The sequence below is a fragment of the Cheilinus undulatus genome, linkage group 19 (genome assembly GCF_018320785.1).
Source record: "Cheilinus undulatus linkage group 19, ASM1832078v1, whole genome shotgun sequence".
NCBI lineage: Eukaryota > Metazoa > Chordata > Actinopteri > Labriformes > Labridae > Cheilinus > Cheilinus undulatus.
The window spans coordinates 37,710,559-37,732,637 of record NC_054883.1 but is presented as its reverse complement, the minus strand read 5'-3'; the positions used below and the strand labels follow the sequence as shown (position 1 = coordinate 37,732,637).

The 22,079-nt window shown below is 40.9% G+C and overlaps 1 protein-coding gene across 2 annotated transcripts in view; it reads right to left on the bottom strand.

Annotated features, from left to right (window-relative positions):
* Positions 1-2,849: 2,849 nt before the first annotated feature.
* Positions 2,850-22,079, bottom strand: part of LOC121527133 (enhancer of polycomb homolog 1-like) — a 56,930-nt gene continuing 37,700 nt past the window's right edge. For both annotated transcript variants that reach the window (XM_041813875.1, XM_041813874.1), the window contains 9 exons: positions 21,403-21,556; positions 19,867-20,025; positions 19,259-19,348; positions 18,953-19,101; positions 15,470-15,888; positions 8,964-9,088; positions 8,409-8,550; positions 7,294-7,705; positions 2,850-4,520 (listed from right to left, as the gene is read on the bottom strand). In XM_041813875.1, coding sequence (XP_041669809.1) covers positions 4,448-4,520; positions 7,294-7,705; positions 8,409-8,550; positions 8,964-9,088; positions 15,470-15,888; positions 18,953-19,101; positions 19,259-19,348; positions 19,867-20,025; positions 21,403-21,556 — 1,723 coding nt within the window. In that variant the 3' untranslated portion in view covers positions 2,850-4,447. The remainder of the gene's footprint in view (positions 4,521-7,293; positions 7,706-8,408; positions 8,551-8,963; positions 9,089-15,469; positions 15,889-18,952; positions 19,102-19,258; positions 19,349-19,866; positions 20,026-21,402; positions 21,557-22,079) is intronic.

Sequence of the window (22,079 nt, the reverse complement as noted above, 5' to 3'; positions counted from 1 at the left end):
TTTCTGTCAACAGTAGAATGACGTGCGTTTCCAAAAAGCTCTACCTTAGTCTCATCTATCCACAAAATGTTCTCCCAGAAGGATTGAGGCTTACTCAGGTCCATTTTTGCAAACTCCAGTCTGGCTTTTTTATGTCTCTTTGTCAGCAGTGGGGTTCTCCTCGGTCTCCTGCCATAGCACTTCATCTCATTCACGTATGGTCCGAGCTGACACTTGTGCACCCTGAGTCTGCAGGACAGCCTGAATTTGTGTGGAAGTTGACTGAGGAAGTTTATCCACCATTCCAACTATCCTGCGTTGCATTCTTTTGCCATTTTTTCTCTTCCGTCCACATCCAGGGAGATTAGCCACAGCTCCATGGTTATAAACTTCTTGATTATATTACACACAGTGGACAAAGGAATTTCCAGATCTCTGGAGATGGTCTTGTAACCTTGAGACTGTTCATATTTTTCCACAAGTCTGGGCTCTTCTTTCTCTTCTCCATGCTTGGTGTCACACCTAGCATGGTGAAATAAAATGATTTACCCACAGTTTTAAAAGGGTGCCAATAATTTTGTCCAGCCCGTTTTTTTGAGTTTTGTGTAAAATTATGTCAATTTTGTCTTTTTTTCTTCAGATTTTTTGTGTCGTTCCAATGCACCTAAAGGAAATAAACATGTGTATAACAAAAACATTTGTAATTGCAACAATTTCTGGAGGAAATGGTGTATTTTCTGGAAAAATTCCAGGGGTGCCAGTACTTTTCGTCCATGACTGTATGCTTTTACTGATGAGAACAAAATCTGTTTTTTCGCCAGATGAACTGAGCAAATCAAACCCAAAGTTTTCCAAAGAGCACCTGCATATGAACAGGGACGCATATGTCATATCGATTTCCATGCAAAATAGCCTCTAATTCTTGTTATATAGTCCAGTATCTTCAGTCACAGTAATGATGTAATGTACAAATTCCCAAGGCCCACCAGCGTGCCTTGCCCCACTGTTTAAGAGCCACTGATCTATCCTATAAAATAAAGTTGTCTTATGATGAAGAGTTCCTTGAAAACAGTTTTCTCTCGCAAATTAACTTTATAAATGTGCTTGTAAGCCAGAGTTAATTTCATCGACTATAACTATGACTAAAAATGTTCATCAAAAGCCTTTTTTCCATGAAAAGACTAGACTAAGGGCGATCCCATTTCTACCCCTAAGCCCTTATCTTAGCCCTACCCCTTGGTTTTGCGTGTTCACATCAGTTGAAGTGGTGTCCCAATTCTCTTTTGAATCGAGGGGTAGGGCTTAGGGGCCAAAGGCTACATAGCCCTTGAAACGAAGATTTTTCAGGACCACACTTGAAACCAAGGGCTATGATGAATTTCCCTTCAATGCACTGAGTTCAATTGCGAAATGGCACAACAGACTATGAAGAAGGCACATAAATTAAAAAATACTTTCGGCATAATGATTATAGAAAACACAACGGTTTTACTTTCTCTCAATTCAATCTTTAGCCACTGAGGACTGAAATTTATTGTATTTTTGGTATCTACACGTGTAAACGAGGGTTATGAACGAGAGTATGAATGAGACGGTGGAAGCTTTATAGTCACCTCTGATGAAGCAGCTGTTTATCGGCAATGTGTGATGATGAACTGCAATCAAGGCGTCTCGTTTCTTAAGGGAATGTTTTCACCCCTTCCCTTACCACTCTGTTTCAAGACGCAAGTGGAAGGGGTAGACAAAGGGGAAGGGCTAAGGCAGGGGTGTCCAAACTTTTTCCATGGACGGCCACATACAGTCATAAATGAGGATGGTGGGGCCACTTTCATACACCTCACTATGAGGGTATTCAAGTTAGTAAAACCAGTCTAATGTAGGTTAAGATATGCTTAGAGATTGGGTATGGTGAAATGGCTAATTCATGACTGACAAGAGAAATAACCAATCATTTTAATGATTAGTGTGGCCAGTCATATTGCAGGAGGCCCTGGTTGGCCCTGGCTACCACTTGCTCCACTGCTACCTTAATCCATTAGAGCATTATAAATCAAGATATGATTATTATTTTGGTTGCCAGTTTGCTCACCATGTACAGCGTTGTCTCAATTTAGTCACAGAAAACAAAATAAAAAAAAAATCTTCTTGTCAAAATGTTTGTTTACAGAATCAGAATGGTAGGGCCTCCTTGTGCTGAAACTAAGAAGAACAAGCACACATTTCATGATCTAATGTGGGCCATATTACATTTCAATTTAAAAGGATTTGTTGCGGGCCAATAAAAAAGCAGATTGCGGGCCGCATTTTGCCCCTGGGCCGTAGTTTGGACACCCCTGGGCTAAGGGGTAGAAATGGGATTGGCCTTAAGACTGGACAAAAACAGATCTTTGAGGACTAAAACAGATTAAAAGTAAGTTTAGTTTATGTCAAGATGACTAAAATGTAATGTAGTTTTCATTGGACATTCAAAGTCCATGGTATTTCTCCCCTGTGGGTAAATCTGTCAAAAAACCATGCATCTGAAGCTATTCTGCCTCTCAGCTGTAGAAAGCAGGGACCCCAGGTTTAGCAGAGTGCAGAGAACACATTGTCATGATAAGGTACCAGATTTAGACAAGAAAATAAATGCTTGGACTACAAGTAAAGACTAAAATATACAGAATTAACTAAAACTAAAACACATTTCATCTAAAGACTAAAATTAAAAATAGCTGTCAAAATGAACACTGGAATTGTCCATACACATATAAAATTGTGCTACTTTATCAAATCGTTAACTTTAATTTCCTAACTTTTCCGATTATATATTAGCCTAACTTTGAGAGGATAACTACACAAAAACATAAATAAAGACACTGGAGTCTGAACAGTTCACATTTAATGCCCTGGGCTTTATTGTCTTATTTTAGTGAGAGTTCTGTCACATTTTTTTAGTCTTTTCAGCCTCCAGGTGGGACAAGTAAACCTCAAGGATATATCCTGCCATTGGACTGGGCATTCAGATTCAGACAAAGACGAGAGGCACTACTAAGTAATGCTGCCTTTGTGCCTAACTCTTCACAGAAGAGAAAACATTAAATTCCCCAAAGGAAGGCACCCAATACTTGTGGTTTTTGGCCTTGCAGCCGTCTGGAGATTCTTTTTTCAAAGAAAAAAAGAAAAGAAAAAGAAAAAGGAAAGGGGAAGAGAGAGAGGAGAAAACAGATGTGTTTTTTTTTTTCATCAGCCATCTCTCCGTCCCCTCGTTAGCATTTTTTGTTTTTAAAAACTGGAATGATGAAACACGTACAGCGATTACTGCCCATTCACCTCCCTTATCACCTATGCATGACCAAGTAACAAAGGAACAAAAGAATGAAGTCTTTCAAGAAACGAAAAGCTTACAATCAAGTTTACCACAAGAACGAGGAAATAAAAAATACAAAAATAACTGAATTTGTTTTACAAAAATGTTGGTGGGATAAAACAAATAGAAAGGGGAGACTCTGCTTGCATGAAAAATGAAGGACAACCCCTTTAAAAACAAACAAAAATACAAAAGCAGCATTGATATTTATCAAAACCATGAAAAACAGAAACATCACAAAAAATAGTGCTTTAATCAGAAGCAGCAAAGGCTTCTGGGAAGAGACTTCATCCCTGTTTTGTTACTTGTGTTTGGGAAAATGTTAATGGAAGCTCCCAGGAAGAGAGGAGCACCTCTCTTTACGTGAACCACGGCCACCCTCCTCCTCCTCTTCACTTCCTCCTCCTCCTCCTCCTCCTCCTGGCTCTCCTGGTCTGTATGTATGTCACCATTGATTTTCACATGATCCACAGAGAGAAGCACAGGGACCCAAAAGAAATGTGGGTGGGGGGTGGGGGACCTGCTTTGTGTTCACAATATACAAAAATACCCAGGAGTCCGTAGCTACCTAACATTTACTACAGCACAGGAACCAACGAAGGTACAGTGTACAAATAAAAAAATTAAACAAAACAAACCGAAAACAAAAAAACTGTAAACACAGCACAATAAATAGATAAAAACAGCAGGCTCCGCACCATGCACATGATGTGATAAAAACTCTTTGTCTATACAACTCCCACATCTCTCACACTCGCCACAAGTTACTTGGCTATCTTTTTTTTCCTTTAAGTTTGACTCCCAAGTGCAAAACATCACAAATGGACAGTTCTGTATTCAAGTAATATATATACAAGGGGATATTACAAATATGTAGTTACTGTACAGATACTAATTTTGCCATATTCATAATTTACACATGTCAATCTTGTATTTTTAACAGTAACAAAAACAAAACAAAAATAAAGGTTTAAAAAGTATGAGAGATGAGAATTGCAAGCGAGCGGCCTATGGCGGCCTCTCGTCCGTTCTGTCTTTCTGCATCAGAGTCCTGCTGTCCCTTTGCATTCCCGATGCTACGATGCACAGCACCTGAAGAGCGGACTCCTCGCTGCACCGCTACTACGTCACCTCCATGGCCACTGTGTTGTCTGCTATACTGTTCAGTGCTGGCTTGTCTTCGTCGTGATTATCCCTGTGGGAGAGAGGAAACAGATTTCATCTCCTGTGTGCTGCGCCTTCGTCTCTAACTGTCCCAGATCTCGCCTCTCTGTTTGTCTCTGACGTCACCGTGTTTGAGCTCCTCTTTCAGGAAGGTTTATGTGGATTCTCACTTCTGTTAAAATCTTAGCTGCTTTATCTCTGGCAGACAGTGCGTTGGCTGGTCCAACTGAATCCGTAAACCAGGGTTTGTAGGATAATACAGCAGCTTTTCTGCGGCTCATCTACCAACAAACATATCAAAGCTAATCTAAAGAGTGGAAAGTTTTCTGGTCTCTTTGTTTTCATTTATACGTACAATCATCAATCGCACGCAGACATGATCAAGACGATCTGCTGTAGGTCACACTAAGAATCAAGGCGGGAAAGGAAAGAAAATGAAGTGATTCTGAAAGTGCCACGACTGTTTCTGTTGCAGCACAAATTAAGACTCATCAGATCAGGCAACACTGTCCAATTTTTTGTCTAATTTTAGAGCGCGTGGGTGAATTGCACCCTCAGACCTGTGTGGTCTTCTGCTGCTGTAGCCAATCTGGCTAAAGTTCAACATGTTGTACATAAAGAGAAGTTTTACAGCCTAACTTGGTTTCTCAAGTGGTTATTTGAGTTAGCGTTGCCCTTCTCTAAGTTCGAACAGTCTGGTTTTCTCCTCTGCCATAAACAAGACCTAGAGAACATCTGCTCACTAACAGTTTCTGTGTTTCCATTCTCTGTGAACCCGCCATTTAGATCACTTATTTTGCCATTCTGGTGTTCAGTTTGTACTTCAGCGGGTGTGTCTTCATGCCTGGTAGCCACAACAGTGAAGCACGGTAAGTATTTTTTGGAACTGATACCGATAACCAATAATTTTTTTTTTTTTAATTGTTGATTTAACAAAATGTTTATTTGATGTATTACATTTGTGCACCAGAGTACAACATACACAAACAGCTGTCATGGGTTTTATCCCTTTTCCCTTGAAATAAATTAAAGAGTCTTGAAAAGAGGTCAAATCTGACATTTCAATCAACTAAACAAGAATTCAGCTGACTTATGTCAAATCAGACATAAAACCAAATAATAACAGGCTGTCATGCTTAACAACTAGAGATGCTTTTTTTGGTTTGCTGCCTAAGTCAGAAATAAAAAGAGAGCTGATGTTCTACATAAAGATTAAAAATATGTACGAAAGTCATATCAGAAAGGTTAAAAATGTTAAGTATACCGTGGCCTATGCCTAAATTTGTATTCCTAATGTTGATCAGACTGAATGAAACCATGTCAAACAGAGCAGGCAGGGATACGTCCATGAAAGTAGTGGTGGATCAGGAGACTGTCAGACTGATCTTGTTATATTAACGTTGCACCTTTTCCAATGCCTGCTGAATCAAGGCTGAATCCCAATTCTCCCCTTAAACACTCAATCTTAACCCTCAGTCTCAAAATGTACGTTCCCGTTAAGTGGGAGTTTGAGGGCTTTATCTCCCTCAATTTTGAGATGTTCCTGGAGCTCCCTTGGTATTGAGGGATATCACTCAAAGAAAGATGGCGGCGAATGCGGGGTAGAAATCGAGCAACAAATGTAAATTTCTTTGTTAATAGAGATCTAAAAATTACGAAAACCACTCCAATATCTTAGTGTAATGTTATTTTATGGATTATTTGCAATTTTGTAGCGTAACATTTACTTTTATTTTTATGATCGTAAGCCGGTAACCATGCCGTCGTGGACAAGCCTACGAGTTACAATTGGTGTTTGGCATTAGCTAATGGTGGTGTTATATGATGACTTTCAGCTGAATATGTCCGTGGTTGTGGTGTTTATACATGTTTTTTTGGTTGAATATGAACATGTTCTCTTTCTTCTTCTTCCTCTGAATCAACAGACTACGCAGTTTTGGCACATTACTGCCCTCTACAGTCTGAAATGGTAACTGCTATCAAGGGGTGTCCCATTTCTAAGTCACTAGACGGTCCTTACGGTCCTTTTGAGGGGTGAGTTAAGACTGAGGGTTGAGCTTGAGGGTAAGATTGAGTGTTAAGGGGAGAATTGGGATTCAGCCTATGATAGGGAAATGATGTCACTTTAAAATTACAAGAGCTGCCACATGTACATGTACCCAAGTTAACATTATTTAAAAGATAGTGCTGTCGATTTAAAAATGTCTTATGAACTGGTCACAAATAATTGCAAATGCACTGATAATATAAGACGTACTACACGACAATTTTATCTGATAGTAATGAAATGAACATCACTAAAGCTTTACACAAGACTTTGAAACATTTATATTAAACAGAATGGATTGCACATGCAGGTCTTGGTAGATGAAAAAAATCTTATTTTTTTAGACCTTATTTAGATTCTCATCACTGGCATGTCTGCAAACTGGATAATGCCACTTCCTTTAGCTTAGCATTCAGGACTGGAAACATGGAGAACTATACGGCCTGGCAAAGTTTAAAGGCCACTATGAGGCTCAAATTTCAATGGCCTGACTGGTTAGCTCATGACTGATTGAATGTTACTGGTGTATAAAGTGAAAACATACACCAAAACTGTCAGACTTTACAGATCATAATACATTTGTCCTCTATTATTGTGTAAATTTGGGGACTTTACAAAAAAAGAAAGTTTTCCATTCCTCTACAAAAACGACATCTTTCAGCCTCCGTCTCTGTAAATTCTGCCTTTGTCCCTTCAACTTTGCAGATTCTAGCTCCGCCCTTTCAAGAGTGCCATAAGTATTGTAACGCCGTCTCACCTTGAGCCCAGGTCCATGGGCGATGCTCCAGAAACTTTGGGCATCTGCATGTTGGTGGCGGCGGACAGCTTTAAGGCAGAGGGCGGCACGTTGCCGAGGGTCCGGGGAATGTGACGTCCGGCCAGGCTGGCGGCTGACGGCACGCTCAAACAGATGTTGTTCCCAATGAGGACCTGAGTGGTGGCGGGGGTGGCGTTGGCGGGGCTGCATCCCAGGATCCCGAGCGCTGCTGCTGCGTGGGCGCTGGGGGTGGAGGTGAGGGAGGTGGGGACGGCGTTGACGGCTGCCGGGGTGCTGGAGATGGAGGAGGGTTGGAGGAAAGTCTGGGCCACGGAGGTGGTTGAGTGTGTTGTCTGGTTGGTCTGGTGGAGGGCAGCGGTGGTGCTGGACAGGTGTAAGCCTTTGAAAACACCTGAGGGTGGAAAAGGAACACTCTGGTCAATGCAAACTAGGGCTGGGCAATTAATCGCTATTTAGATTAAATCACAGTATGGCCTGCTGCAATTCACAAATTGCAGAAGTTGTGATATTTTAACTTTAAATGTGTGCAGCAAAGGTTTTATGCAAACATTCAAGGGTCAACACAGCGAGCCATTAAATATGACATGCTTCTCACTAATCCCTGCTTCCATCAATTCTGATGCACCACGCTGCTGCTGGCAAACCTTCGCCTCTTCCATCCCAGCCACCTCCTTTATAGCTTAAAGCTTGTTGCACCTTCATATTCAGATTTATGCTACTATGGATATATTGCTCCATTATTATTATTTATTTATTTTTTTAAATACACATTGTCATAAATTTATCTGTCCATATGGGACTAAAGGGAGCATCTTTAGAGCAAAGCTTTCTCTGCCAAGCAAAACCAGATTAAAAAGTTTATGACAAAAACTGTTTACAGGTTTCCCCTGCACCAATGCTGTGAGAAAGGAAACATTTCATAACTCCAGTGGAAAGGCAGTAATTGGGGAAAAGTCTGGGAAACCATTCAACTTGTGTAACAAATATTTTCTTCCTTTTCCCATAAATCATCTGAGTCTCATGCAGGAAGATCCTGTACAGCAGTCAACAACCAACTCCACATATTTAAGTCAGAGTAGTAAATCCACCCTCACCTGCTCCTGCCAGGACCCCGTTGACTCCGCTCGCCAGCACCAGCTCCTCTTTGGACTTGAACGTCAGCAGCTGGTCTGTGGTGACGAGGGCTGAAGCAGCAAACTGGGCGCTGGCCTGGTCCAGAGTCTTGGACACGAGTGCCTGGTTATGAAACCCAGCGAGAAAGGAAAAAACAAAAAACATACAAGTGTGAGCCAACGACTTGACCGCTTTGTCAAAATGTATGAAACTGCTGAAAAGTACTGAGCTCAGCACTTCTGCTGCCAAACAGGAACTGCGCCAGTGGTGTTAATTCTGCTCGTGGGAATGTCGATGTGTCCTGTTTAATAAGGACAAGTGAACTGACCTTCAACTTTACTCAATTTCCATATTATCTAATTTGTTTGATCACAGTACTATCAAACAGCCTGGATAGAAGTAGAAAAGTAGATTAAGCGGATCAAAAATATGATCTTGAGCAGATCTTGTCATAATTGTCCACTCATATAAAATGTCACTTTGAAGTTTTGGAAGTCCAGGTGAAGTAAAGGTCTGACGCGTCCATCCTCACTGACCTGTGTGTTGGTAGTTGTTGTAGGGTTGTTGGCTTGTTGCTGCTGCTGTTGGCTCTGCTCCAGTTGCTGTTTCTGCATGAGGGCCAGCTGCTCCTGGTGCTGCTGGTACTGCTCCGCTGTGAACACTGGACAGGACAGAGAAGATACATGGGGTCAAAATCAGGAAATCTTACTTCCTAGGCCCTTTGTGTACAATTTGAAACCTTCATGTTCCTGTTCTTTTAAATCTTTAGACCAGTGGACAAAATGCAATCACAGTTTGCAATGATTCGCCTTGGACCATAACTATACTCCAATAAAAAACGCTCCTATTGGAAAGACCTCAGGAGTATCGAGACATTTCCCTTTGAATTTACATCTTTTTGGATGGATATTTTTGTGCTTACTCTTCACCTTTTAGAGAAAGATAAAAGTTAAATTGTTGTATTTCAGAACAGCAATACTTTTACAATCTAGGCTTTAGGATTTTAGCCTACATCAAGGGGATTCTATGGCTATAAACCAGGGCTGGGCAATTAATCGCAGATTAGATTAAACCACAATATGGCCAAGTGCAATTTACAAATCACAGAAGGAGCAATATTTCTTTAACTTGAAATTTGTCAGAATACCACTTCAGTGCATTTATTTTTTGCAGAAGAACTTCTGTGCACATTATGAAAACATTCAATATTTTTAGAATGGTGTACAAAAATCCTCCTTTTTGTTTTTTCTGCATGTTTTTCTTGATCAAAACGAGAATGACATACAAATGATAATACCCTTAAATAAAGTAACTGAGATCAAATTTGCAATATGAGCAAAATCAATTGCAATTAGATATTTTTTTCAAGTCTTCATAAAATGAGGAACCGAATAATAATCACATATTAAATTGGGATCCCAATATTGGAAAGGAAAATGGCATATTTTTTGTGAATCATTCAGCCCTACTATAAAAGCATAAGAAAAAAAACGTAAAATTATATCATATTATGAAAAAAAAAATCACAAAAACAGACACTGGTGCAAGTTGCAGTTGAAAGGGTTCATCTATATAAACTTCTTTCAGCCAGAAATTAATCACTGTAAAGCAACGAAATGTTAACATTTATGACTCTGCATCAATGCAGTAGAAGAGCATAATCAAAAATACAGGTCCGCAGGTGAGAGGGATGAAGGACAAGGGCTCTGGTACATCCCTTCACTAAACTGAGTGACAGAGTTGTGATGTGTCATGTAAAAACTGAAGCTTTCATACCTTTGATTTAATAATTTTCTGAATCCTTGAACCTGTGAGGATGCACTGAACAAGTGCAGCTTTTTTCTTTAACTTGAGCTCTGTGCTTATGATTTGCTTGGATTTGGGTCATAATCTTTTATTTGAATCATTACCAAAACTAACAACCAACAAAAATCAACTGTGAAGCTTGCACAGGACAACCTATTCCATTTATTTATCAAACTGAAATGAAATGTCACTGGCATTCAGCCAAGGTGACGAGCAGAAGAGATGAGCAGATGTAAATGACTGTTCCTGTTTGAATGATGCTCTAAAGCGATGCCTCAGTGGAGTCTCTGAAAGAAGAGAGACTTTGACACATTGACACAAAGGTCCAGCTGATGTGTGGGCTTTATGTAAAGCAGCGGTAAGCATGGTCACGATGTTTCGCACACTCCTGAGCTGTCATTGTACTGCTCTTATTCATACTTTCACAATAATTCAAGGTAACTGCTTTGTGGTGTTAGCTACCGTGTATCTAAGCTATCTGAGTAATGTGTTGTCTAGATAATGTGCCATAGAAAAAACCCAGCTGAAGTACAGTATACATCAGTGTTGGATTGCAGCATTACTTGTCAAATACAGAGACTTTAAAACAGCATCACAAATAGGAGGATGTTTCAAACTAGTAAAAAATAAGGGCGTTCACACTTCTGCTTATGTTATAGTCTCATTTACAGTTATTGATCATTATATTGATCATCTGGGACTGAAAATGTTCCTCACTAGTGGCTGCTAGTTCTGTACAACAAACACGTTTCTTGAACTCAGCATGTGCTAATCCTGAAGATTTACACCATGGCATGGCAGCGTCTGATCTGAGAATAAGATCTTTCCCTTCTTTGCACGTAGGCCTGGGCGATATGGCCTAAAAACCATATCACGATATTTTTCTTGCCTTTGACGATAACGGTATTATATCACGGCATTACAAAATTAAAAAGAGATAATGCTTTTTAATCTAAATTCAAGTGTTATTAACCCCCTTCTCCCCTTAAAACAAGCCTTTGATGGCATACTCAATTTATGACTGACTTTGCATGTAAGATTTTTCTTTCTGCACCTGATGATCTGTTCCATTATGTCACTGATGTTAGCCAATGAGAGCACAGCACTCTGTGCATGCACAAAAGACAAGTATCAACTGCCCATAAAGAGAAATGAAAAAGCAAGGGCGCACGTTTCTGCCATTAGCTCTACCCCGTAACTCTTAGATAGACAAAGACAACATGCACCAATGCATTGGTTTAACATCGTTGCAGCTGATATCAGCCTTGTTGACAGACAATTGGCCATCGGCAGATAATGTGGCACGAACAGACATCAGTAGGCATATTTATTTGTTGCATCCAAACAAATTATTGCCTACATCTAGCATACCTCGCAGCTAAGGATGTACGGCACTGGATTTTTTGCAGATATCGGGTACGCCGATAATCTAAGAATATATCTACTACAGTAATTTCACTTGAATGTTGAAAAATTATAGGACTCTAAAGACAAAAGAAAAAAACAAATCAGAATTTGAAACTCAAAGATTCTTATTAATACCACACAGTAAACAATAGTGACTAAGCATTTTCTTTGCACAGACTTGTTCTCCCATCTCTTGGGGACAAAACAGTGAAAAAATAAATATTCTGTGACTAAAGGTTTTCAAAATATCTACATATATACAAAAAAAGTCAATTTGCTTTACGCAGTTAGATTCATTTGTGCCATTTCTTTAAGCAGTAGAGACGCAGCATCTTCCTACTGGAGGACAGCCACTCCCAAAATGCACTGCAAGCAAACATTTCCCTCTGCAAATATGGCGCTACCCAACGAAAAAAGCCAAAGTACAGGATCAAAAAAGGATTCAAAATGGACAAAAAGACGCTTATTATCAGATCTAACGCCTTGGATTTAATCTTTAAAGACCCCAAAAAGTCACCGAAGTCCCGGGCTTGCTAGAACGGCATCCTTAAGGGCTACAGAGACATTGAGGGTACATTCTGCCAATATTTAAGGCTGATTTTCATATCTATAGATACAGATATCATGAAGATAATATTATGCATTCCTACTAACTGCTGAATCAAACATGTTTTTTTTAAATTTGGCAGAAAAGTCACTTTTTGGTCAAACTCTGATAGGATTTTATAGTCAACTATGAGAGAAAGGAGATGATGTTGGCGGTCTTGTACCAAAAGAATTAATGGAAACAATAAAAGGTATGAATATCAGCTAAGCTGTTTTTTTCTAATTTCCGTATCCCCCCTAATTTTCGCAGTCAGTACATCTCTAAAATAAATCACAGTCAAAACAGTTTGTTCACAGTTGAACCCAGCTCCTCTTCCTTCCAACGTCATCATGTCGGTAGTAATGATTGGTTGGGTATCACCATGTAGTCTATCATGTCTCTCAGTCAAGTCAAGACTGCACAGCCTTAGTCCAACTTGAGCTATGATAACAAGACTTTTGTTGTAACTTTACAGATCCAGAACCCAATAACAACTCCAGCATTACAAGAAGCCAGCTGAAACAGTGATGTCAGAGTATTCACCTTCTCAAACACGGTAAAAGTGGAAGGAAAACACTGAATTCTTTAATCACAGTGCACTGAGATTATACCTTAGATAAATGACTCTGAGAGAACACCAAAACAAAGCATTGCCCCCTCATGACTCTATGCTGTGGGCAAACTACAACAAATTGTGCTTTTTTCCCCAACCCATTTTCACTTTAATTACAGAAACAACCCTCAAGGTAGAAACATATCATTTCTCCAAATATAGGAATCCATCACTGGGAAAAGTAAAGCCCTACAGACGGTATTTTGCTCTCATCCTTGCACATTTTAAAAAATAACTAGATTCCTTCAGCAGTTTCAGGACATTGTTTACCATCGGTTTAGTTACACTCTACCTTTTTAGTTTGTTTTTTCCTAACATCCTCGAGATTCAACATAAAGCAGGTACCACAAAGACCGAGGTGAGTTGCTCTACATTCAGACCAAAAAAATCTGACATTTCCTCCCAGTTAACCCTGAAATTCTTGTGCTACAGAGATCTGGTTTCTGAGTAATACATTTCTCATTTGCCTGACATTCCCCTACTTTCCTGACCTTGTTTGTGCAGCCACAAACACAGACGTCTCGTGGATCTATTTATACATACACGACCGTTTCTAATTGACTTCTCCAAGCCATGGGAGCAGGAATTAATGTATTATAATATGGAGAGAGGTTTGTAAGCAGGAAGTGCATGGGATTTACCAGCAGCATGGGATCTCGGGCTGGAGCAGAGCGGTCTACCTTTGAGGAGCCTCTTCAGAAAGTGTTTCACCAGAGCAGTAGCAGACTAAACAGCACGGAGCTGCATTTAAAGTCTCACTTCTTAACCCTCTCATGAATGAATATTCACATGCACAAACCCAATTAAGCTACGCCATCTCATTTAATTTTATGCATGGGGACGTTTTTCAATTACAGCCTTCTGCATGCATGCTACAAAAGATATTCTGTGAATTAGGTTGTTTCTATACTGAAAGATGATAAGCTGAAGTTCGACAGAGAGGATCCTCTAATAGTCAGAGTGGGCTTCCTCTACTGCTACACCATCTGGACGAGCTCCAGACAATATAAACACTCTGAGGCTGTCCTTATTTATTTATAAACCTCTATTAGGGTTTGGCGATATAACAAAACGCCCCATGAGACAACAGAAATATGGAGCTTTTTTCTTTTTTTCTTAGGATAGTGCTGGAGATTGTTTTTACATTGAATTCTAACACAAGGATGCACAAATGTGAGGTACGTGACTGGTTAATTATGAACAAGTTTGCAATATGTATGGCAAGTTGGAGGGCTTGGGCATGTAGGTAACAGTGAATTATTTGACAAATGCAGCATTAATTTAGGATGCTATTTTATAGTCTTTAGATGCATGCAAGATTCAACTGCATTTCAGCCCCTTTTCACCCTTCTTCTCAGTTTTATTCTCATGCAAGCCAGCAGGCCCATGCGCTTCTTGTATTGGCTCTACTTGTGCCATTATTCAAAGCAGCTCCTGTCCGTAGTGACAGAGAGGGACACATCACAGTCTCTCTGTCCCTCTATTCAGGCCATCTCTAACATGATCTAAGTGTTAAGAGTTGCGCAGTTCGACAAAGCATGACACGACAATGAAACAGCCTGCCATTGGTTGTCCGGCCCATCACAAAGCATTGCGGTAAACAATATGGTGGCTAGCATTCAAAGCTAGCGGCAGAACCAATCAAAAATAGACAAAGAAATTTATAGAAAGATGTTTAACCTCAAATTTACTGATAGAGATTAAATGCCCCAGAAAGCCACTGAAGTTCCAGGCTCAGTAGAAAAGCCTCTAATTTTGCTTTTAAACATCTAATTTTGACATTGTCAGAGCAGACAGGGTCCCAGGGTGAACGTCCTGCAGCAACAGCAGCACCTAATATAAAGTGTTACCCATGGCAGTCAACTCCAAGCTTCATAGCTATATGATAAATCTTTAAAAACTAAAGCCTTAGTCGGGGAAAGTTTCCTGTCATTATACCATACAGACTTCCTGTTCATCTCTGCTTATGTTTTGACAGGGTGGAGAATAACCATTGACTTTGAATTTCTGACAGCCCGTTTTAGTCTGATTAAAAAAACAACGACAAAATTAAAGGACTTACAGCAATGCAAAAAAAAAAAACAATGACTGGTTCTGCATAAATAGAGGTAGTTTGAAGTGTGCACAGTTATCACAGTCTTTAGTTTTAGAAAAAAAAGAAATAATCACAAAAAAATAACACCATTTAACAGCCCACACAGTCTAAAGTCATCAAAATAACTAGGACTTCCCACAGAGACAACTCAGTGTCACATTAAAAGCAGATCTTTTCCCATGTGCTGAAACAAAGCACCTTCAACAGAGGATGAAAATCGAAGACAAACTTTTCTTTTGATTCAAGTTGGGATGGAATTTAATTACAGCCTTATTACAGCTAAAAGTGCCTACACGGTGAACAGGCTTCAGTAAATTTCCTTATTGGAGTTTCTGCCAGATATACACACCTCGTAGACTGATCGCTTACTAAAATCCCCTCCCTTCGGTGCCAAAAACTTTTGCTTATGGAGCAATAAAGCAACAAAATTACCTCCACTCTGTGTTCAACCAAAGTAAATATTTAGCAGTACTAATTTAAGATGTAAAATGTCAAGAACGTAAAAGAAAACAGCAGAGAAAAGGACATGACTCACCATTGACAGGGTTGGGGGCTGGGCCGGTCCGGTTCTGGGAGCTGGCTCCTCCAGAGAGTGTCCGGGTTAGTCCTGACACAGTCCAGCTAAAATCCCTAAATCCTCTGCGAGACAAATCTCCTCCACCCAAGGGGTGATGGGATAGCGTCCGTGGTCTGAAGTGCCTCCAGCGGCACGCTTTAATGTTCAAAAGAATCTGGCTGAGGTCCAGAGGTGTCGATGATGACGTCAGAGGTGATGAAGAGGAGAGAGGGCGGGAGGAGCTGGCTGGGGCCGAGGTATTGGTTTCTGAGGTACTGGCGTTGGAGTTGCGGAGCGGAGAACTTGGAAGTGGCGAGGAGAGTGATTCGGGCTCCGGGTCAGAGTCCAGGCTCTGACAGATGTCGTCTATGTCTGTGTGCGCTCTGTCCAATAAACTCCTGAAACAAAACCAAAAAATCAGTGCAACACATCCCCCTCAGTGAGTCATTTAAGGTCACAGGAGATGAAAACATGCTGCAATCATTAGCCCTGCATTACAACATCAAAATCCTCCACTTGGGACCAGAGTATTGCTCAACTCCTGTGCATACCAGTCATGTAATTACAGCGTCCACTGGGCCAGTACCAATTATAGCCGGGTATTGCACAAAAACAGGACAAAAAATTGTAGATTTGCCATGAGAACAGAACAGAACTCTTATGTAATGGAAAAAAATCGAACTTTATTGCCATGTTGGAGCTTCATGAGGCTGTAATTCTGGTTACATCCAGAAAAGGACAAAAAACAGAGCTATCCTAGATCCTCAGCACTTGCGAGTACCATTCTTAGTTCAGCCCACTGCTGCTCCAAAAATGAGGGCTGTTTTCTATAAAATCAAAGCTGTTAAGTGACATCTTTGGAAACATGGAAGATGACTTTCTCACTGCAGGAAATTGTTCGAAATATGAGTAAACTCAATAACAATAACTAGTTTAGTTTTTATTTGGGAAAAATACTTACTTTTAGTTTAGTTTTTATTAGTTTTAGTTTTTTCGGATGCATGTCAGGGCTAAGTGAACATCATCCATTTTTAAAACATATTCAACCAGGCTACTCTTCACTTTTTAGTCATTTATTCAAAGATGATGTTTGAATACAACTCCAGACATAAAGCTACCACTATGTGAAGTCTGAACCAATCAAATCAGGCCATTTTCAGTCTCTAGACTTGGGTGTCGGTGCCAGTTTTTTGGTAGAGCTTAGTTTTTATTTAGTTTTGGTTAACTCAAATGATTTCAGAATTTTATTTTTAGTTATTTAGTTTTAGTTAACTATCGGAGGATGATTGGATGCACGTTGTCACATCTTTACGGGCCAATCAGAGCAACATAAGATGTAGCTGCAACCAAGGTGCACGTGCGCAGCTACCAAGGAATAATGTGAACCATGGCAACTACAGACATGTCAGTACACGACTTCTGTCAGTTTTGAAAAGAAAACAACTCACTGCTGTTCTTTGTTATTCTTTTAACAAAGAAATGTCGTCAAGTGCTGATAAAACTGGCACTTTAGCAGCATCCATGCTAAGCTCGTCCACCATAATTGCACCAGCCTCTTGTTGCTGCTTGCTTACATCACGACTCCACCGCGCCTCGTCGTTGATTGGTCCTATCACTTTTTAACTTGGCCTAAAAGGTTCAGACGGGAGCTTTGAAAGATGGATTCACCAGTGAGAAACAAGGAAACGGGCGTATCCATCTGCTTTGCAAGGTTAAAGATCAAGAGCATCCCATATTAAACTTCGGCCTTGTCTGTTGTGCAGAGATTTCTGTACTGATATTTAGAACCGCAAATACTGGTGGGATATTCAAAGTCTTTGCAGTTTACACAAAGGACCATTTTTCTGAGATTGTTCCACAATTTTTAGACGCAGTTTTTTTTAGATTGGTAAACCTCTGCCTATCTTTACTTATTAGAGACTCTGACTCTCTAAAATAGTCCTTTTTTTACCCAGTCATGTTGCTGACCTGTTGCCGATTTAACCTGAAAAGTTGGAAAATGATCCTCCAGCACTTATTTTTCCAGCTTTTCACTGCCCCATCCCTACTTTTTTGAGATGTGTTGCTGCCATCAAATTCAAAAGGAGCTAATATTTCACACGAAAGAGTAAACAGCCTCAGTTTAAACATCTGATATGTTGTTTATGCTCTATTGTGAATAAAATATGGGGTTTATGAAATCTGCAAATCATTGCATTCTGTTTTTGTTTACATTTTACACAGCACCCCCAATGCTTTTTTTGGAATTTGGGTTGTATATTTATACTGCAGAGAATTCCAGGAAACGACTAAAGACTAAAGGAATCGCTAACACATGTTTGTACAAGGTTACATAGAGATCCTTAAAGAGATATTAAGTCAGACCAGAGTCCAAGAACAACAACCTACTGACCCAAACTTCAGTCCCTTCAGGCACACGGCAAATCTGTCTAAACAATCACACTAAGCTCCTTGTTCTCTGACTTGATCAAGTTTTGCTATCACAAGCGCACATCATATTGAAGAAGACAGATAGTCTGGTCTGTCGGCTTCCCCCGGGGCAGGTGATAAGGTCGGCTGCAGACATGCATTGCCAATCTCATGTGCGTCTGTGTGGCGGCAGATACAGTCTGAACCAGTTGGTCTCTTCTACAGTAACATTCAGCGCCGTGGCAGACTCTGGCTCACTCCTCCAGTCATTGTGCTTTATTCAGTCGTCCGTGTAATTACTGAGCAAGTATCAGACAAAGCCACAGGACACGGTTGTGTTGAAATTCAGAGGAAGTTTTCTGATATGTCTGCAGGCCACAAGAGCAGGTGAATCCCGAAATACGTGTGTCGTGTTCATCATTTTAACAGCCAGCGTGATATTTATAATAGAATGCACCCGCCAAAATGATCGCTGGTGACCTGCCAAAGCGCTGGTATGGTAAACAGCCTCAGCAGATACAGCCAACACTTGGCTCAGCCTCACCTGCTCAGTATTGGCTCTGGCAGCATTCCTGCACACATTTCCTTTTGAAATTTCTACAATTTTCTTAGACTGTATTTGCTGAAGTAATGAAAGCATGCAGCACCTGGCTAACATGCTGATCAATAACTCAGTCTTTTCAAAACAAATGTCAGTCAATGGGGGGTTCAACGCTTCAGAAATACAAAATCGTCCAAACAAGTGAGACGATCTTTTTTTTAACTCAAGGATTTTGTTTGGTTGGGTTTTGTTGCCTTGATTGGTTTCAGTCTTTATCTCATATTTAAGGATGTTTATTAATAGAGCAGTGACGGCTGTTCTGCTATTATGGCTCTGTTTTGACTGTTAATCAGTATTTCATGGCTAATACTGAAAAGTAATGCCTGATTCTTGTCCTGTCTTCTCACTTTGTAACCACACATCAGTTCTAGGTTAATGCAGAGGAATAAATGCCATCACACCCCTGATCAAATCACTAAAACTGTTTAATCAGACTGCCAGTCTCATCTCACCTGCCGCCTCTGCCCACACGGCGCCTTGCAAGACCTATACATCGTCGCGGCACGTTCAGCGAGGTCAGACAGTAGCGGAAGCGTGGGTTGCCAACCCCTCCCTCTGATGGGCTTACCCACGGCCAGCTACCACTCTGGTCTGGTCGAGGCTGAAAGAGATGAGAGAGAAAGAAGTGTTAGAAAAGCTGACAGAAAAAGGTGAGTCTTTGTTGTGTCCAGCAGTGTGCAGTAGCCGGGGCAGCCAGGCTGACCAGCCAACTCATGTTACTATAAATAGAAGCATAGGAGTCAGAGGAGGGCACTCACAGCGTAGTACTGACAGCCGGCCTTCCTCCTGAACGCATAGCAGCCATCTGGGTCATTCTCCTCCTCTGCATCCGAGGAACCTGAATGAATCTAAACAATACAAAGCATAATAAAATTAGGAGTAGAGGATACACTTTAAACAATGAGCATACTTATGCTCAAGCATCTTTAAGCAGAGGGCGAGGGAGAGGGAGAGGGAGAGACATGCGGTAAAGGGCCTCAAGCTGGATTCGAACCCAAGTCGTCCGCGTACATAGGGTGTGCCTTAAACCACTAGGCCACTTAAGCCCTGTTTTTTGTCTCAGTAATTCTCTCAACATGTAATCTAAACAAATGAAATGCTAAAAACAACCTCTACAGGGAGTTTTAATCCGGTTTCTATCCACCTGTAAAGACATCTACGTGCTTGTGTTGAACACTGGGAAGCATTATCTGTATATTTACGCACATGTATACTGCACGCCTAAGTTTAAGAGACTGTTAAGTCTTTGGTTGATGCTTGACAGTCTGGACAGCCATGATGTTTTTTAAAGTGTGGTTAAAATTTGAAATGTATGAACAATCATAGGGGACTCTTAACACTAAAACCTATAAACGCTTCCCCCTACCTGTGAGTAGGGTTCTTCGTCCGAGCTGGGGAAATCATACTGGTTGAGGTCCTTGGGATTGAACACCGAGGGTCCTGAATGTGGAGGCGCAGACAGAGGAGGGATCTTGGGTTTCTTTTCGTATTTCCTTTTGGGTCGCAATACCTCCGTCTTCTCCGGCTGTGAAGAGAGGAGCAGACACAGTGTTTAATGTTTATACAACAGACTGTGTAATCACAAAGATTGAAGCATTACTGCTGATTGCAGGCTCGTGTCGGTGGTTGATGCAAGTGGAAGAGTGTGTAGAAACAACAGTGAGTAAAAGAGGCATTGATATGCAGATGGCAGCATGTGCCAGATGCTGCTGCCTTGCCAGATGGCTGCCCCCCTCCCTCCTCCTCTTCCTCAATCCACCCCGTGCCACCAGTTCACCCCAACTCCCCAGCGGGACGACCCCTCCCTGTCTGAACAGACTCCAACTCCACTAGGATTAGTAAGATCCTATTCAGCTCTGAGACATGGGGAGGACAAGGCAAAGAGAGAGGCAAGGACTCTGTGGTGAAGACTGCAGTGTCAAATCAATGGAAGGGGTGAGGGATAGAGGCAGGAGAGGAGGGGCGAGAAATGATCGTGTGTAAACAAAAGGGAAAAGTCAACCAGCTGGTAGAAGGGGGAAAAAAGAGGAAATAGTTATGTCCCTGCAGGGCGGGGGAGGGCTGTTGGACACTGAAGCTAATGAAGTTATAATGAGAAGAGGTGACACAGAGTTCACAGGAGTGCTGGGTAATGAAGTGCTACATTATAGGAGCATATGGCGACTCAGCTTTACGTTAAATGCTGTAAGGTTGAAGGACTCAGCACAAAAACACCATATCCTGCGGACTAAATGACATAACCGTGATTACAAGGCACGAATACAGTGATATCAAACTGTCGGTGTTTGGCTAAGGGCTCCCAATGTTGAAACAACTCCTTACACTTAAATTTTTGCCTCCAGTATATCCTTAAATGAACCCAGTGAGAGGGCCAGGCTCTGCAACAATCCAGTAACTCAATCTAATAGCCTTGAAACAAGCAACTAAACCCAAATCACATATTTGCAGTTTTTCAGAGTGAGTTTCATAAGTTAACACAAACATTTTTCTACCAGATTTTTCCTGCCTACTCAAGGAAAAGTTGTGTTAATTTGAAGCTTCACAGTAAAATAGGTTTCCTCATCAAAAATCTGTTGTTCACTCTCACTATAGCAGAGATATTTTAGTCAAACTACACCTAGTTGCCATTTAATACTGTGCGCATATTCAAAAATGAAAATGCCAAGCTTTATGCCAGTTCAATCTGTAGTACAGTATTCTGTACTCTTTAATTTATCTTCAATGTGTGAACTGACTCATGCAAAAGGACAAATGTGAAGATGTGAACAATTCTGAGACTTCTGCAGACGCTGCAAACTCCCACACAAATCAAGAGCCAGAAAAGATGGAAATCATTTTCTATTCTGTTAGCTGACATCATTAGGAGGAAGTTGGGGTGTGATGTGAATGCAGAAGGCTGTACCTTTTTGTAGTCCTTCATATCCAAGTGGTCCTGGTGTCTGTACTGGTTACTGCTGGATAAGGGAATGAGAGGGATCGTGTAGACAGGCTTCACCAGAGCTCGCTGAGCGAGGGCCTCTGCCATCACCTCGCTGCCAAAGTCTGGCATCACATTCCTGATGAAAAGAGGGTAAAGGTTAAGCCCAAGCTGAATATTTAACTCTTAATATTTACAGTCACAGCTTCACTTTAAAGCCTGATTTATACTTCTGTGTTGCATCTACTCCGCTGAATATGCTACTGATTTGCATGGCCCTTGACCTTTGAAGAAGCCTTTACTTGGACATGGTGCAAAAGTAAGTATAACCTGACATGCCGGATAAATTTGTTTCACACATCCATCTGGAAAACCTTTCATACTAACGTTTGGGAAAGAGCAGAGGCTTTGAAAAAAAACTGTGTCATTGGATGAATATTCTGTCTGTCACATCTTTACAGGCCAATCAGAGCAACAAAATACTTGACATAGCAGCTACTGAGGTGCGCATGCGCAGCCACCGAGGAATAACTAAAACCATGGTGACTGTAGACATGTCAGTACACGACTTCTGTCGGTTTTTTGAAAAGAAAACAACTCACTGCTGTTCTTTTTCTTCTTTTAACAATGAAATGTAGTTCTGATAAAACTGGCGCTTTAGC